The sequence below is a fragment of the Gallus gallus genome, chromosome 3 (genome assembly GCF_016699485.2).
Source record: "Gallus gallus isolate bGalGal1 chromosome 3, bGalGal1.mat.broiler.GRCg7b, whole genome shotgun sequence".
Taxonomy (NCBI): domain Eukaryota; kingdom Metazoa; phylum Chordata; class Aves; order Galliformes; family Phasianidae; genus Gallus; species Gallus gallus.
The window spans coordinates 45,934,800-45,953,491 of NC_052534.1; the positions used below are offsets into that span (position 1 = coordinate 45,934,800).

An 18,692-nucleotide genomic window follows, 5' to 3' on the forward strand; every position below is an offset into this window, starting at 1 on the left:
AAAAAAGTGAAACCAAAGAGTGGTCAGTTGTTTGCTTTGTTTGCAGATCTTGCCTGTATTTGAAAAGTACATGTTTTTATTTTGAATTTTTTTAGTATTTTGCTATAGAGCCATGTAGCAGTTAATTTTGGGGGGATCTTATTGGCTGTTATACAAAAAAAAAAACAAACAACTTTTATAGCCTTTGGAAGATTGGACTTCTGGAACCTTCCTCTTTACACGGTCATGTTAAGTCCCTAGAGTTAGAAATCTCTGAGCTAATGAGGTTCCTACAAACTTCAGAAATACAGGAGGACTGATAGAGCAGAGCACTGTCTGTGTCTCCCCAGTGTTATTCACTGTGCTGACAGAAATATTCTACTTTATTTACTTAGGTGGTTGGTTGCTGTCAGCAAAGGAGACTCTTATATGAAAAAAATCAAGATATTTTAACAGGGCACCAGAAGTGGTTTCATGAATTAACTCCCTGTGACATCTTGGAGTTTGTGGTTGCTACTGTGTATGCTGTCTAAACACTGAACCATTTAGTCACCACCAGCAGCCACTGTGGAGCTTCAGTGTATGTGCTCTGCTTGTGTGCTAAAGCCCAGTGCGCTTGTCCAAGCTCAATTTTGTGACCAGAGGATTGTGTGTTTTACTTACAGTAAACAAAACTCACTCATTATTGGTTTAAGAAACAGAAGGAAATCTGAAAACTGGCATGTCTGATGGCCTGTGTTCTAAGCATAATGTACACACAGATGTTCAAATGTTATTCACCAGGGCAGTCCTTGACAGATCTCTATTTAACAACAAATATGTCACAAACAAAGAGAAGCAAAATTTTGCCAAGGGTGCCAGGAATTTGAGTATCAAAACTGTAATCACAGGTTGGGGTGAAACTCTTTTGGCCTGTCGTGTGGAAAATACACAGATAAATTGCCAGTACCGTGCTGAGGAAACTACTGGTATGGGTTCTCCCTGCCTCGGGTGACAATGCTCGGTAGTATGGTTCTTGAAAAAAGTTAAATCAGAAATCCTAAATGCTTATCCAAGTGACAGAATATTATGCAATATATGTTTACCTTAGATTATTTTTATGCAGTAGGAAAATAAGCACTGATAACTTCTATATACAGTGGGGTGTATTGTTGTTGTGTTTCTTTTCCCTCAATGTGTTTTTGTAGGAGTATTTTCTAGTTAGTTTAAAAGGAATGCTTGAACAGTATTTAAACAAATTGGTTGTGGTTTACAAGCTCCGGTTTAATCAGTAATACTGTTTTGGTATTTTTTTAGAATTTGATTTCTATCAAAATGAAGTTTGTAAGTCAGTCTCCTGTCTTTTCATGATACGCTGTAATATCTGCTGCTGTCTCTTTTCAAAGTCGGTTGTTGCTGGTTCAAATAATGAGTGGGTTGTTGGTTAAAATATGTGTTTCTCTAGCATTCTCTTGCTTAAATGGCTCCAAAGTTTGTTTCATAGTTTCTTTCTTTCTTTCTTTCCTTTTTTTGTCTTCCTTACAGTCCTATCACTCTCATCAGTATGTGGCCAGAGCAATATGAGTGAGTATGCAGAATCCCTTTGTCCAGAAAGCTTGATAGACTACTTTTCTCTAAGCTGAATTGCTGCTAATCTCATGTGCATGAGCTATAGGACATGGCTGACCCAAAGCAACAACCCCCTCAGCAATGTTATGAATTTATTTATTTGTCATCAGTCTAAATTACTATAAAATAATTCTACCTATATCATGAATTGCTTTTGACACCAATAACTTCTCTTTTTTTTCTTTCTTTTTTTTTTAAATAGCCCTTCCCAGTCTCCACAGCTATTTCATGATGACACGCACTCCAGGATAGAGCAGTATGCTACTAGGTAAGAAATGCACAGACTGTTTCTCACCAGTACACTGCATTTTCTGATTGATTTTTGCTGATTTTAATCTACTCTACTGACTGGGCATTATTTATTAAAAAGATATAATTCTTTGTACTCAGACGTAAGTCAAACATTTTTAAATCATCAGCTTCTGAATATAGTCATATTAAATATAAAGTAGATGCTTTAAATCTGTCAACTGTCATACAAAATGAAAACTTGCAGAATTACCATCTATTATTTCTGAAATGGGCTGTTTTCCTTTTATTTCACTTTTAACTTTTGGGAATAAACTTAGCTTGTTGATATATAGTTTTTCCCAGATGTATTTTAGAGCCAACTTTTCTTTTACTTCTGTGATAGGCTGACACTATTCATTGCCATTGACTTATAGCAGAGGATATATTAATTACAGGTATTTAGCATTCTGACCTTTATGGGGTCACCCAAGACCTTTTAGGACATAATGTTTATTGTACCAAGTCCATCTCTGTGCTTAAGTGTTTTATTGAGCTCTCTTCTGTCTGTTTGGAGCCAATGAGATTTAAGCACTAACCAGAGCTACTCTTTCAAAAATAAGTAAAGACAGTCTGCTTTTAGGCAAGACAGAAATTGATCCATATTCCCACTGGAACTGACTTGGTTTTGCTTTGGGTGTTTTTTTCTGTTGTAACTGATCTATGCATCCTACAAACAAAATTAACTTTTTCAGCTTTTTGGATAAACGTTAAAAGCTTATGCTCAAGTTACCTATTTGCTACTGTAATCTTACTTATGGGCACCATAAATAAAGCTTCAAAACAGTTTGTTAACAAACATCTGTGTTACCTATCACATGGTCTTTGTAGAAAGGGAAAAATGGAGCTGAAATTGATGCTGAAGGATTGTCTACTGTCAGCCTCATCTCTTTTCTTTTTTTCTCTTTTTTTATCTCAACAAACTGCATTTTCATTCTTCCTTAAAAATGTAGTATATTGTCGAAGTTGTAGTACTTGTCAATTACTTAGAACATGTCATTTGTATAAGTCACCCACTGTTGACTTCTCACTGCTTTAACCAATAGAAGTCTGTGGATAAGTCTACCATCTGTACACAAACAAACAAATCAGAGTTCTCTACAAAGATGTAAGAATTCTTTGTCCCTTTATGTCCTTTCTTCAGTCTGTAATGCCATAATGGCTTTCTGTGTCCCGATGAGGCTCTAACTATGTACTCCGTTAAGAGTCAGTGGAGATCCGAAGTGCTGTAAACTGGTTTCCCTCTACTCCTCCTCAATTCTGCTCTTGATTAGATTTCTAAATGTGAACTATGCACTGTTCAGGGCTTTTTCAAGATGCAAAGTCCAACCTGTACCTGCTGTGTGCAGAAGGTGGTTAGCAAAATAACAACAACAAAACAAACAAACAAAAAGCCACCAGATCTATCCAACCTAATTTTTCTACTCATAACCTATCTAGAAGTTTTCAAGGTATTTTTCCTCTAGTAATAAAATCTAAAAAATGAACACATAATTCACTCTGTAGCTTTCATAATTTTTATTGTGTGCTTTCTTGGTGGATCTGCTACCATGAATATTTCACATATAAATTAGTAAATATTTTCATTATCCCAACCCTTTCATCTAAGCTTCTTTCAAGAAGTAGTATGTTGATGGAAAACAGACCTGTTAGCCAATTAGTGAAGGATTTCAGAGTTTTGAAATATTTGTTGAATAGTGTTCATAACTGTAAATAGTTACATATACGGCAAGTGAAATTGGCAGTGAACCTTATGTTTACGTGATTGTCTTTTTATTAGAGGAGATTTTTAACAAGAGGCCTTGTTAAAAAGACTGTGTAGCAAAAACAGTGTATTAGAGTTGAAACCTTTGTTGTCACTGTTTAAAGAACATTCAGGTCTGTTTTCCGGTAACAATTCTTATGGTTACGTTGTGTTTCAGCAAAAATCCTTTGTACGTTCAATACATATCTGCAATCAGCTGCCTTTTTCTTCTGTTCTGTGTTTCAGGGTTGCTTCTAGTACACTTTCTCAGCTTTCAGTTTGTCTCTCATTTGAAGGCACTTTGCAGAAATGGAGTTCCTTTCCTGTCTCCCTCTGCTGTCTCTTGGCTCCCCACGCTATTCTAAGCAAACCCTCACTACATGGTGTGGATTGAAAACCTGATGATAACAGTAGAATCCTCCTTTGTAAGATAGTTTTACTGACTTAGAAATTCAGGGAACACTCTGCTCTCTGAAAAAAATGCTGTACCACCTTATAGGACATGGGGATATGAAGATCAATTTAAAAATCAGTGATGTTTCATGAGAGTCTTAAAGATGCTAAGCTGAACAGCATTACAGAGACTTGTAAGCACCCGTTTGTGCTTGTTGCTTGCTAGGAGCTAGAGATGCTTGAGGTGGCCCAGAGCAGAGATGGCTTGGGTGTCTTGAGTCACACGGCTTTTCCGCCCTTCAGTTGAGGGAGCCTCCCTTTAGGGCACAGCATTGCACTGGTAGGCAAGGTGATCAAGACAACTTCAACCTGTGCATACTTTCACTGATGCTCCTCAGCTCTGAGGAACACTAATAAGCATACAGATGGGCAAACTTGTTCCATGCTAAAGGAATACACTGGAGCTCATGGGTTGTCTTTTTTAGGTCTTTACCCACTGCTTTCAAAAATAAAGTTTGAAGATGCCTGTAATAATGCGTATTGCACTTCCAAATTCGAGAGTGAAGTTTCAGATATCTTTACAGTAAAGGAAATACCTGTATTTATATGCATCGTATCAAGTGTTTCTGGACTTCTATACGTCTTACATAGATAAAGTATGTCTTCCCTAGAAAGCTGAATAGATAGAGAATTCCTGCTGTGATTTTTTAAAAATGTTGTGGCACATACGGTAGTAATCCAGTCCTTTTAGATCAGTTCCTTCCAAAACACAGCAACCGTAGTCAGTGACTCCCTGTAATTACACCAATTTTGGTGTTGCTTTCCAGGACATGTCTATCCTGTGTGATGTTATTTGTCAAACATAATTTCAGATGCTACGTATGCTGTATTTAAAAAGTATTTGTCCTCTTCTGTTCTTCTGTTAGTTCAGCTTTATTAAGGAAAAGAAAGAAAGGAAGAAAGAAAGAAGGAAGGAAAGAAAGAAAACCATCTGTAAAATACCTCTTCAACTAATTTTACCATGAGAGTCATTGTGGTGCTAGTGATAATTTTACTAAAGTGAGAAATGTTCATGTGCAGTAGTGCAGGCTCAGTCAGAATTTGCTATGAATCGCAATTTCTTTCACACTTTTACAAAAGCAAGCAACCTTCAGGGTAGAGATGCACACAACTGGAGAGATGCAACATTTTATATTTCTTACATTCTGGCGCAAATTCCTTCTTTTGCTTTCTCATTGGTTGAGTACTACAGGGTTTACAGCCTATCCAACACTTATAATTCCCTTAGCGGATGTGCCATCCCTGTTTACTAATTGATTAACCCTTTTCTCTTCCTCTTCCCTTTCTTGATTAGTTTTTAATCTATTATGGTATGCTGAGATAACATCTTATAGTTAACCTTACCCTCTGGCTATTATTCAGACCATGGAACCAGTTTGTACCAGTACTTCACCTGAAGTTTCTGAAAAATGCAGGTCTTCTATTCTGCAAACAGGAATTTCTTGTATCCAAGCTCTGCAGCACCTCTTTGACATCAGTAAACCTTATTGTTATGCAAAAACGACATTTCTTTCCCCACACTTAGATATAGGAAATATACTTGTTCTTTGTAGCTTAGCAAGTAGAATTAGTTAATTGTAGCTTAAGTTTCTCATGAAAGTTCTCTGAATTATAGGATTCTTTTTGGTTAGCAAATCTACAGATTTATTCCTATTCATGTGTACCAAAGTTACCATATCTGAGCTGATCTTCTCAGTGCCTCTGTTGAAACTGTTCAGCACAATCTATGAAAGTCATGGTCTTTCCCTGCCTTTCAGGCTTGCACAAATGGAAAGGACCAATGGCTCCTTCCTCACAGACAGCAGTTCCACCACAGGAAGCGTGTAAGTAACTCTTGCTTGTTCAGGCTGCTAGGAACCTTTGGTTATAGCTGTAGGTTATAATCCTTTGTAAGTTGTAACACAGAATTTAATTTAGCTCCAGTGAAAGCAGCAAATTAGTATGACCCCATGAAGACCTGGCTAAATTTCATTATTCCAAGAATCAGTTGTATAAATTGGTGATTCTTGATTGGTGAAATAAGGCAAAGCTACGTTTGTCAGATGCTCCACTTCAAAAATGGGGAAATTTCATGTCACTGGAAAAAAATCACAATTCTGTTGTTTCTATTTTGTGTCCCTTTCCTGCTTTTATCATAATATAAAAGAAAACTTCTGTGTCAAAGTAGGCAGTGGAATGGGTCAATAACTTCTGCTAGCTCCCAGAACAGTTTTATTCATTGCAAGAAAATGATCAATAGTGCAGGCTACACAGAAGAGCGTTGCTACTTCTTGCTTAGGTATCAGTTTGCTGGCTGCTGATTCATGTTTGTACTTGGGGATATAAGCATACTCCTACATAATTTTATCAAAGCTATTTTCTTTTTTGAATTGTGTGACATTTTTATTATAAAATGCTTTGTTAAAATGAATTGATGAACCTGAAAAGCATAAAACCCTTTGAATGACTGATGAATTAAGTACAACTTTTTTGGTGATAAAATACATCAATGTCTAAACCTTCCTGTATCTTCTGTTCTGTTAATTAAATCAATGTTGTGGGACCCTGCCTCTTTAAAGTTATTAATTAATAAAATAAACTTTTTTTAAGGGAAAACAAATTGTTCAACTCTAGTTAGTTAGAAAATGCTGTTATTCTCAGTATACTTTCATTGACTGTTTTAAAATCTGACTGTGAAATTACCTCCTGACTTACTGACAATGCGAGATTTTAAATATTCTGCTTCAAAGAGACACTTGTGATAACCTTCAAATTTGTTTCTTCTTTTCTGTTTGATAAGCTCTACTTATATAAAGCTAATTTTTTTTTTTCTCCCATGTGTAACTGGGAAACCAATGACAGAAGTGCAGCCAAACCATTCCCTTTTGGTTTCCCAAAAGAAAGAAAGAAAAAAAAGTATTCTTGTTTGGTAGGGAAAGCTGAAAACCTGAAAGCAGCAAGATTCCTATACACTTGACTGAGTTGTATATTTTGGATTCAAAGAATGTACACGTATTCATAGGACCATTCCAGTAATAAAGGGAGATGTATGCATTTATTTTTTATTGGCAATTCAGCTTCTGATTTTAAATGCAGTTTCCTTTCTCACCTATAAGAATATTCTTTATCCTAAAAAGAGGGGTGAACATGGTGAACTTGTGTCTAAAAATGGGAGGGAGACTTACAAATCTGTGTCTTAGTCCTGTTGTCAGAAGAGAAGTATTGCACGAGAAAATGTACAATAGTTCAGAGGCCAAAGAGAACAAAAAGAAACTGTTTTACCCACTGACACTTTTTCTTTTGTTTGTGGATAACATTGCATATTTCTGTTAAGCTACACACAGAAGTACTTAGAAAATTCTGAAGAACTGTCGTTTTAAAACTTCTAATTAAATTTTTATAGAAAACAGAAGATCCTAAACTTATGAAGTGATAAATGTTACCTCATAAAGTTAGGATCCCAGTTTTGATCATAATTCACCTACAGGGAGAACATTGGGAATCTAGCTTTATAGCTCAGCTCTATTTTTATTGTTTGGCAGCTTGACGTTAAAATATGCATGCTGTAATCATTCTGTATAGACTGAATTAGAAGGAGCAATTTAAAACTTGGATGTACATTTTTCAGCTCAGAGGCATCTGCAGGAAACCTGTCTGAGAAAAATCTCATTTTCTTATGTTATTCTTTTGAAGCTTTAGGAGATTTTTGATGATTTTAAAATGAAATTCTCTCTTCGAGATTGGAGTTATATTCTGTGATCTTTATCAGTCCTCAATAATCCCACAGTTTACTATGAACCTATTACAGAGCAAAATTGCACTTAGTATTGGAAGAGCACTGCTTTAGCCTTGACAGGTTAGCAAGTTCATCAGCAGTAAGTTCAACACGCTTCATTCTTCAGAGGGGTGTGTGCAAGAATTTTTCTTCATTGAAGTATAACCACCAAGGAAGACTAAGGAGAGACAATAAGATAGCTTCTGCTGTTGGTTAAATATCGTGAGGTTTCTCTACAGAAATGAAAAATAAAACATTCTTCAATGAAATATCTTCTTTTCTAATTAACCTCTTGTCTTGAATATCTTCATGGTATCCTTTAACACCTTAGGGATTTCTGCACTACACTCCACTAGGATGTGAAATTTCTACTAAAATATGTATTTTCCTGAACTGGAATAATATTTGTAGACAGCAAAAACGTATATATATTTGCTGTAGTATGTCCATTCTCTTAACAACAACAACAAAAAATCTATCTCATGTTTTAATTTTCTGACATAACATTAAAGTCTTTTCATAAGGAGAAATGAAGACTTTTCAACAAAGAATGTTAAATGGTGTTCCTCACAGAAAGCCATACCTCAATTTGACAAATCATGGTGTAGGAAAATTAAAAGACAGAAGACATTTTTAGAGAAATAGGAGATCATAGTTCTCTTATTCCTGTTATGTATGAGCCATCCTAGCTAGCCCACACTGAAATTAATTTTGCTGGACAATAATATAAATTGTTTGTGTGTAAATGTGAATGTTTAGTAGCTGTTTTTTTTCCTTCCTTCCCTCCTTCTCTCCTCTTTCTCTCTTTTAATGAATGCCTTTAATACCAATCATTTTAGTGTCTGCGGTGCTGTTGATGGCACTTTATAGTCAACTGAAGACATTTTTCTTGTTAAGGAGCTGTGCACTCAGGTGCAGGGTTAGGAACAAGCAATCAACAAGAGTGATAGTTTGAGCACTCAATGTCTTATGAGTCTAAATGGCGTCCCAGTATATAGCACCTAAATACTTTGACATGGTGTAAATGGTTAAAAGGCAACTTGTCACAATGAGAAATTAGCTCCAGATTAAATACAAAAACAGCATTTCAGAGTACCTTCTTGAACCTGCTCTGAATATTTGGCATCACATCAGTTGGTCAAGGTATTCTTTATTTGGACTAGAATACATGGTGCTTGATATGAAAGGAACACTACTGGAAAAATGAGGATAATGGGGGAAGTAGAATCACAAATATACTCATCTCTTACTATCTAAAATCTTGATCAGGTAAAATAGTAACACTGATGAGAAGTGGCTGTCAGGAAATATGAATTTTTCTCTCTACAACTCAGTCTTGATGAGGGCAAATGATGTGCAATGTTTTTTTGTCTCTTGCTCCCTTCATGCATGTTTTGGAATCAATCTGGAAAATATTTATCCAGAGAAATAGTATTTTTCACATGCCATTTTCATTGGCTAGCGTTGTTGGGGTGTTCTTATCATTTGAGGTGTACTTTGAAAACTGACCTTCTGGGATATTATTGTCACTGCTTTCTTGTATGATGGAATGCTGAAAAGGAACTGCACTCTCTACTGTTGAAAGAATTTTGTGTAGTTTTGGTATTTCCTCAAAGTATAAAGAGTCTTCAGAAGAATAACAACCAAGAAGACTAAAGAAATTATTTGGATGGTCTGTTTTTATTTTGGCGACCAAGTGCTGTTTCCAATCAATTCTGATGAATAAAGTTCCGGATTTCTCAAAATTAAAGTATTTCCATGCCACAGAGCACGTCTCACTCCTTTCAGTTGTAGGTCATTGTGAAGTCCAGTGCTGGAACTCCTGTGCTACTAATGAATCTTAATTACTAGTGAGCCTTAATTACAGTCGTGAGATTTTTTGGTGCAGATTTAAGGTGCTGGTTATTGAAATTGTAATTCTGCAAGTTAGACTAGATGTGGAAGACGTGGTAAAATTATATTTTTCTTTTAGAAGATTGTTTTTATCAGATTTACCTTTAGCACATGAAAAAGACTGCAATCATTTGCAAGATACGGTGACTTAAAAAAGAACAGTCAATATTCACTCTGTCACATACAGACACTGAGGCTTTAAGCCAGTGAGAGAGGAAGGAAGTGAATTTTTTTTCTCTGGACTGAATAACTGAGAGTCCAAAATATAATGTTGTCTGGAATCATTCTTGAAGGAGGGTTGTATTTATCTGTTTTGGTGTCACCTATTGGACACAACGGTGTGAAAAATATCTAAGTATTTCCACTGTAAATTCTTTCTTAAAAATGGTTTATTAAAAAATGAGGTTACACCTAATGTAAAATCTTGACAGAATTTAAGTTTTAATAAATTCAAATGTAATAAATCTAACTTTGCAGTGCACTATTAAAAAAAAATTCTTTCAAATGACCTACATAGTTGCTTAGAAACTAATTCATCATCTTAAAAAGTAGACAGTATCTTTCTGATGCCTAATTAAAATAAGCAGACTTAACTACTTTGTCGGATGAGCCTTCCCTGACAAACATCAACACTTCAGCACAAAAGAAGCCTGTAATGCAGTTACACTGTATCATTTAAATTAATATTTAAAGACTGTTATGAAATCTGAATGATAGAACTTTGTTCCTTCTCTGTAGTCTGCTTTAACACTGTGCTGCTTTGCTTGCTGAAGGTGTTGACATTAAGATGATACCACTTGCCTGCTTATTGCAGTTGTTTCAGTTTGCAGTGTGGGGACATCCTGCACATTTCAGTGAACACGGAGTGTACAATGGTGTGTAAAGCCCCAGCAGAGGTTACATCACTTTGGAAAAAACTCGGTTGTAAGAAGTGGAGTTTTTGGTTTGTTTTGTTTTTACTAAAATAGAAAAAGGATGAAGAAGTGCCACGGCATTTTCATTATCATATCAGAACCTGGTCCAAACTTGATCAGCTACACTTCTTATGGTTTTATTTATTTTTTAAGGCATTTCAAGTAAGTAACTTGCAGTTTATATTCTCAGATTCTTGTTTTCATTATTTCTGAACCACCAGCAGCATTTCTTCTCCATGCATACATTAAACTTTTTTTACACTACTATTAATCAATGCTCTTTTTCCTGTGCATTGTGTATTTATACACTTTTGTAGTATTTTTAGAAACAGTTCATAAATTTGAATACAATTTGCTGAGATACACATCTAACATTTATACCTTAAAATCTTGCAGGCTTATTTCGTACTCAATCCTTTCACATAGACAAGCAAATGAAACCCTTCCGCTTGACAAAGTTGTTTGCTCATGTAATAAATGTGTTTTTGCTCTGTCTTAATCTGCATTGTTGTATTGCTCCAGAGAGGATGAGCATGCCCTTATCCAGCAGTACTGTCAGACGCTGGGAGGAGAGTCACCTGTGAGTCAGCCACAGAGTCCTGCACAGATACTGAAATCAGTGGAAAAGGAAGAGCGAGGAGAGTTGGAGCGCATCATTGCTGACCTCGAGGAAGAACAAAGGTGTTTCATAAGCATCCTATTTAGTGTTTAAATTGTCACCTCATTGTTTGAGCTAAGTGTATGCAATGTATTGTTGGAGATGAGAAGAAATACATCTAAGAGTCATTATTACAGTTATTTCAGCAAATAATAATAATAATAGTAGTAGTAATCAGCCAAGGCATGACATAGTTCTGTTAGGTTGAAGGGGATGAGTCTACAATAAAATAGCATGGGTTCATCTCTACTTCATTGTGTAGAATTTTTTCGTAAACTACATGCCAAGACACTGTCTCTGAGATACTACTGTTCTCTAGTTGGAGGTCATGATAACATAATTTGATCTAAGGATGTTTTTATTTTAAATTACTTACATCATCATTCTACTCTTCAATATACCAGGAGTCTGCAGATAGAATATGAACAACTAAAAGAGCAGCATCTTCGGAGAGGAATAAACCCTCTTGCATCACCTCCTGATTCCATTGTTTCACCTCAGCATGCTTCTGAAGATGCTGAGCTCATTGCTGAAGCTAAACTTCTGAGGCAACATAAAGGTCGCCTGGAAGCAAGGATGCAAATATTGGAAGATCACAATAAGCAATTGGAGTCTCAGCTTCACCGACTGCGTCAGCTACTTGAGCAGGTGAATGTATACTCATGTCTGTCTTTTCTGGCAGGTGACTTCTGCATGATGGATTTCTCGGTGGTGCAAACATGTTGGAATTTTACTGTAGATATTTTCACTGTTAGTTTGCTCTGTTGCACTCAGTCATTTCTAGGATGAAAAGGCATTTTTCCTGCTCTGTTCTGAACTACTATGAATGTCAGATGAGCACAAAATGATTATAATGCTGGAGTGATCATGGCAACTTAGGAAATAAACAAGTGCAACATTTTTTCCCAAATTTAAAAGCAGAGGGAAGAAGATATATACCTTTTTCCAAGTAGCTGTACCAGTCACACCCTGTACTTGACTTCAGTTTTTCAATCTTTCCTTAAGTTATTTCATTTTGTTGCCACAGTCAGTCACTGAAACCTTTCTTGACACAACAAAGACAGATTGCCAAAGGTATTTCTAATATGCAAAGGAACAAGTAATTCCATTCAGAAGTCCAGTTCTTGAGTAACATGTTTACATCCATAAGCTACAGCAAAACAGTCTACTCACAGGTAGGTGTTGCAGTCAGGAGCCTTTTTGCACATGCCAGTAGCTAGAGATTGTAGAATTTCTTTGTTGGGGGAAGAAATGTTGATCATTTTTGAAGAATGTGCAAATCTAAATACAAAAAAAAAATAAAATGGCAAATTCTACAAGGTGTTGGTAGAGATGTTAGCTCATAGAACATTGTGTGTGGAAGCTCAAATGTATGAATATTTTCCCAGAAGTAATCATGACCATTGGGTGAGAGTCCAGTAAGGCAAATGATTCCTGCCTTCCTTGAACTGGACAATTGGTTGTATGATCAGAGGATTTAACTAAGCTAAGAAACAGGCTGCGTAAAACAAGTATCAGGATGATGTAAGTTCCTGCTGTTGATGATAGCCTTACTACAGTGATGAAGATTTAGTTGTTGCTGTTATTCCCTTGGCTGGCTGTCATTTTTCTAGGTAGTCTTGGCATCATAGCATTAGGATGCATTTGTTCCAGTGACTTCCCTACCCCTCTAGCAGAATATTATTGTTGTTGTTGCTGTTAATCTAGCATATTCAATCAGTGCTTGAGCAGTTTACATATTTAACAGTGTAGATAATTGGTGCAGATGTTGATAATCATTCATGAAGTAAGTATCTTGGTAACTATTGCCAACACTAGGTGCTTTGGAGAAGTTTTAAACTTGTGAAGAAACTGTTGTAGAATAGAAACACAGAAGTTCTGCCAAAACTACAGACATTTCAGCATAGTGCTTAAATCATGAAAATGTTCACCCTTTAATTTTTTTCTAATTTTTCTGTAGATAATCTAATTAATATTATATTTTTGTAATCATTAAGTACCTTTATAGCATTCTTAACAAGATATTTAAGATATCCATATGTGTTGTGCTAGTGTGCAGTGGCTTTGAGGAAACAGCAACATTTTCGTCTTAGCAGTTCTGCCTCTGGATTTTTTTGATTGTTCTGCAACTTTTGGTTTCTGATAGAGTAAAGTAGAACAAAGAAGAACTTTTAAAATATTTCTGATTTGTTTAAACCACATTTGCTACACACTTGCTCTTTTGCTTACTGTCCACCATCTCCCTCTTCTGGGGAGTCATGCTGGGCTTCTCGTTGCTTCTTGTGCTCTTCTCAAAGATGTTCCTATTTCTGTTCTGCCCTCTTCTAATGGCATGTCTCGTATCAAGTCAAGTATTTAAGAAGATCTGCATTATTACTTTTGTAGTATATCTGTGATTTTTCAATATAGCTTTCTAAATACATCCTTACTTTATGATTTTGTGTTCTTTTGATCTGTCACTAAGTAGTTTTTTTGCAAGCTGTCTCCAAGGATGCTGAAGGTATTCCCCTGAAGGGCCTTCAAAAACTTAAGTAATTCAAAATTTCAGAGTATGTTCTTTGGAATTTCTTTATGTCAACATCAATACAGTTTTGAAGCAGCACTGAATCATGTTACTGTCCTCTTTACCTTTCTGGAAAAATGACCGCTCTTCAGCATGTTTGTTTTTCTGTGTAGGCTGTTCACAGAGTATGAAAGTCTTTTCCTCTCTCACTGCTTGGGAAAGACTATTTCAGAAGCCAGCTGGAGATCTAAGTTTATTTATTTATTTCCTTTGTTTTTGTCAACTGTCCCAATTACATTTTTAGTGGATGTAAAAAATCACTTGTCTTGTTAATGAGATAGATAATTTGCATGGAAGATTATCCTAAGTCCAAATGTCAACATACACAACTATGTAATTCCTTAAGTAATAATTACTGGTGTTAAAGGACACCACTGTCCATCTCACAGCACTTTCTTTTCTGTGATTGGCATTTCATGTTCTCTGTTTCTTTCTTCTGTCAACAGCAAATCTCTCAATTTCTCTTCTCCACTCAGTCTCCTGACTGTTGTTTATGTTAATAAAGTGCCACTGAATCTAAAATACCTCTTTGAATCTAGAAGACCTCTCTGTCTAAGAAATAGTAGAAAATTATTGAAACTTAGAAACTCCTATAGTAACTTAGATCTGTATCAGAGCGTTCAAAGACATTCTTTAGAGAGCAACTTTAGCAGAAAAGTACATGCATCCTCACTGCATGTTTGCCTTCTTCAGGTCACAATTCTGAGGTTAACACACTATTTTTATTTTAGCAAGCCCAAAGGATTGGTAGCTGTCACACAATGTTGTCATTTTGTCTGCCTGATTGATTATAGTGCAAAAGAGGAAGGTGAAACAGAATTCACTTGTGACACCTTTGATACCACCATGTTATGTTAATCATATAGAAAAAAAAAATACATTTTCATCTTTATTTTGTACATCCCTTTTAGATACTACATGTACAGAATAGAATTAAGGCCTATTATGAAGGGCATTTAAAGTCTAATTTGATTTTCTTTGTCAGACAATGGAATACAGACTTCATGCTGGATTTGATATTGAATGTAATGGAAGTTAACATCATCTGTCAATGGATGTACGGTAAAACTGTAAGACAACATATATGGGGGCTGCAGCTCCCTCTCCTGCTAAAAACAGAGGTTCTTTAGTGATAGAGAAACAGAGAGAGCTTTGTGTTCTTTTTGTGGCTGGGAGAATAAGCCAGGAATAAGAAGAAACCTCTGCAATGAATTTGGAAAGGGAATTAGCCTGCTTCTGAGGTCTTCGGTAGCTAGGATGTTTGGGAGGTGTTTGTTTGTTTAAATAATGACAACAGCAATGGAAGTCAGGTCAATAACGAGTCTGACTTATCTGACCCTTAAGCTACAGTTCAGACTGTTCCACAGGAAAGACAACAGCAGGAGTCACACAAAAGTAAGCTGTTGTTGATCCAAATTGGTTAAAATAAATATTTCCCTTGAGATCCTTTAGAACTGCAGTATTACAGAGAAATCCTTCAGTTTCAGAATTTTCTGCAGAACTTATTTATTTGTTGCTTTGTATCTTTATTTAGTTTTACGTAACAAAAAATATGTCACCTTCCAGAAATTCAAGTATTGAATTTTGATTCCACAAGTTCTTGGTGCTCATTATGTAGCCTTGGAAAAGAGACTATGTCTTTTTCTGTACCTTCAGTCCTTTCCCATTAAAATTTGGATTATCACTCATTAAAACTGTTAAACCATATAAATACATGCAGCTATACCCTCAATTATTTTGCATTTAATTTCACTCGTTATCTGATTATTAAGGCTTTTCTTCCACTGCCAGAGCTCTTCCTTTACTGCTCCAAACCCCACTATTCATCTGCTGAGCTGTATGGTCTTGACTCTGTAAGAAGATGATTTTGGTTTTGTTTGTCTTTTCTTGTTATTGTAGTCATCAGAACTAAATACTGTCTATTGAAAATGAATTAATTAGACAGTGGCCTCTGATTAGAAAGGAATGTGTTTAAAAAAAAAAAAAAAAAGTAAAACTGTGATGTTTCATTATGACTGCTACAGCAATGTAGGATAGGTCAATGTAAAGTATTCCAGTATGCTTAATTTGCTCTCAGTTAATCCACTGTTTAGAGTCCTCATGCACTGTGTGTTAGATTTGTTTTTGTCTTTTTTTTTGTCATTTGCAACAGCACTGCTAAGTGACAGCAAATAACCTTCACTACTAATTTGTCATTTACGTTTATAGGCGTCTCCTTTCTATCCTAATTAATCTTGACTTTGCAGTGTCTTGCTGTCCTTAGTCTAGCCTTTGTGTTGCTGTACTGCAGTTTACTGTCAAGTCCAGCACTGATCTTCCTCACTCAGTCATCTCTGCATCATTTATCCACATTTACTGCTTCAAGAGGGACAGAAATCCAGTCCAGGTACAAGTGTGCATTTTGGATGACTCAAATAATCTCTTTCCATCTCTGTGGTGTGGGCAAACACCTATCCTGCCTCTGAACCTGCCTTGTTCTACACTGAAGTAACTTGTAACCTTCAGAGAGGTTACTTCATCTTGTTAGTTCTAAACTCTTCTTGAATAGCAGTTGCTGTACAGAATTTCCTGGGATTAGTTACCCCCGACTTGGTGTATTTTAAATCACTAAATTCATTTTACCTAGACCCTGTAGCTGGGCTGAAGCCTTATGCTGAATAGCAAATGACTTAAATACTCAGTAGGCATTCACTGCTCATACTGATGTCTTGACGGTAAAATCCTTGCCTGAGTTGAGAGCATATCCATTTTTCTTTGCCTTCTAAGTGCAGAGCAAGCTCTCTTGATTTATTCTTTTAGTCAAATTTGGAAGTTGATATTGTCATAAGGAAAGAGAGATGAGATTAGGAAGAGAAAAAGAGATTTGCTGAATGCTCAAGGGAGCATTTCCTTCTATGTCTCACCATAGTGTGTGCAAGAAAAGGTATCTCTCATTGTTCAACAATTTGCAATTTTTTGTTGAAGGTTGTTCTTTTTTTTTTTTAACTTATCTCAAAGAATTGAATATTGCTGTGAGCTTAATATTGCGAACTACCAAGGAGCAAAGTTGTGCACAAATGAGCTGTTGCATCTATTCCTTCTGCGATGAGTCTTGTAGATGTTCTAGATACTTTTTCAGTCTCAAAAAAAACCTTAAAAATAATTTTTGCATTTCTTCTGCATCTACTTTTGACAGATTTAGGTAAATAATCTGCTTATTAAGCTATTTGAAAGCAATTTGATGGTTTGCAGTCAAAAAGATTAATGATGGGGGCAGCCATTTCAGTGAAGATTATGTAATTGCCTCAGATATAAATGCTGTTTCACATGCTTCTGGCTTTTCAGAACAGTCATTTTTGGAGCTTGAGTATTGTGTAACGCTTCTTCAAAGGATTTCTTACAAAAATAAAAGAAGGGAGAGAGGTAGAAATGCCTCTGCAGGGTTCCTTCCAGTATTTCTGAGTTTTATAGTGAAAAAGTCTTACGACCTTTTCTTGTGTTGCATCCACATATATATATATACATATACGTACTCTCAGCCACACACATGACTACAGCTATAAATGACTACAGAACCTGGATGTTTGATTTTTAAGGTGACTGTGGGAATCCAGAAAGACTTGCTTCAACAGTTTCAAGATATGGAGACCCCTGTTCATAGTGTTCTGGAAATTATATAGTAAAATTTGGGGATTTTTGCCAATCTGAAGTTCTCCATACTGTGGAGAAGCAGCAACAGCAGGAGTGGTGGGCGGTAGCATACTACTTTTTAGATTTAACAGTTCTCCTGAATCTGGCATCTTTGTTCAGATTGGTTGTGAAAGAAGTTTAGCAAAATAATTTCTGGATTGAACTGATGCTATTAAGCTTGATCAGTCACCTCAGCCAAAACTTCTTAGCACAGATTAGCTGGCTGTCTTACGTGTGCATATATGTATATGTACATACATACATATATGTATCATAGAATCATAGAATGGCCTGGGTTGAAAAGGACCAAAATGGTCACCTAGTTTTAACCCCCCTGCTATGTGCAGGGTCACCAACCACTAGACTAGGCTGCCCAATGCCACATCCATCCTGGCCTTGAGTGCCTCCAGGGATGGGGCATCCACAGCCTCCTTGGGCAACCTGTTCCAGTGCATCACCACATATATACACATACGTACCCAACCTCATTAATAACATTATGTAGTCTATAGGTGTAGCTGGGCTGAGAGGCTTGTCAGGCTTTTTGGATTGTACTTAACAAATTGTGTTTCTGTGTCCCACCACTCATAGCTGAATATCATTATTAATTAAGGTGACAACTGGAGTGTTGGAAGAATTATGCTTAAGCATGAATTTTTTTTTAATAGGTTGTTTTGTTTTGTCTTCCTGATAGCTGTATAGACCTAAGCCAATTTTGAAGACTTTGAAGACAAAGTGGCAGGATGACCATATGCAAGCTTACACTTAGATTATATAGGTATCAGTTACCTAAATTTGCATTTCACTGTCTCCCATGTAGCCTGAGTCAGACTCCCGGGTTAACGGTGCCTCCCCCTGCACTTCGCCCCAGCATTCAGCCCTTGGCTACCCACTCGATCAAGAGACAAGCTCGCAGTTTCATCAGGCAGGTGAGTGTCTGGTCAGGTAACATGCTATGTGAGTATGTAGACAAATACTGAATGGTTTTGTTTGCATCTTTCTAAAATCATTTATCAACAAAAATACACTAAAAGAGTCTGATCTTTGTAATGGTACTGGGAGCAATGCTTATTGCACCTGGAGTGCTGCTTCCTTGCACCTGAAAGCAGCTGCAGTATCACAAGGTTCTAAGTGATGGATGTCTATCACAGTTTTTTTGGCCTTAGCTG

General features: G+C 36.3%; 1 protein-coding gene across 15 annotated transcripts in view; it reads left to right on the forward strand.

The window, feature by feature from the left end:
- UTRN (utrophin) overlaps positions 1-18,692 on the forward strand; it is a 348,963-nt gene that overhangs the window by 321,221 nt on the left and 9,050 nt on the right. For 11 of the 15 annotated variants that reach the window (XM_015284305.4, XM_040698161.2, XM_004935579.5 and 8 more), the window contains 6 exons: positions 1,504-1,542; positions 1,790-1,855; positions 5,830-5,895; positions 11,156-11,314; positions 11,696-11,939; positions 18,344-18,452. In XM_015284305.4, the coding sequence (XP_015139791.2) occupies positions 1,504-1,542; positions 1,790-1,855; positions 5,830-5,895; positions 11,156-11,314; positions 11,696-11,939; positions 18,344-18,452 (683 nt within the window). The remainder of the gene's footprint in view (positions 1-1,503; positions 1,543-1,789; positions 1,856-5,829; positions 5,896-11,155; positions 11,315-11,695; positions 11,940-18,343; positions 18,453-18,692) is intronic. The other 4 variants (XM_040698160.1, XM_015284311.4, XM_040698162.1 and 1 more) reach the window with 3 other exon arrangements.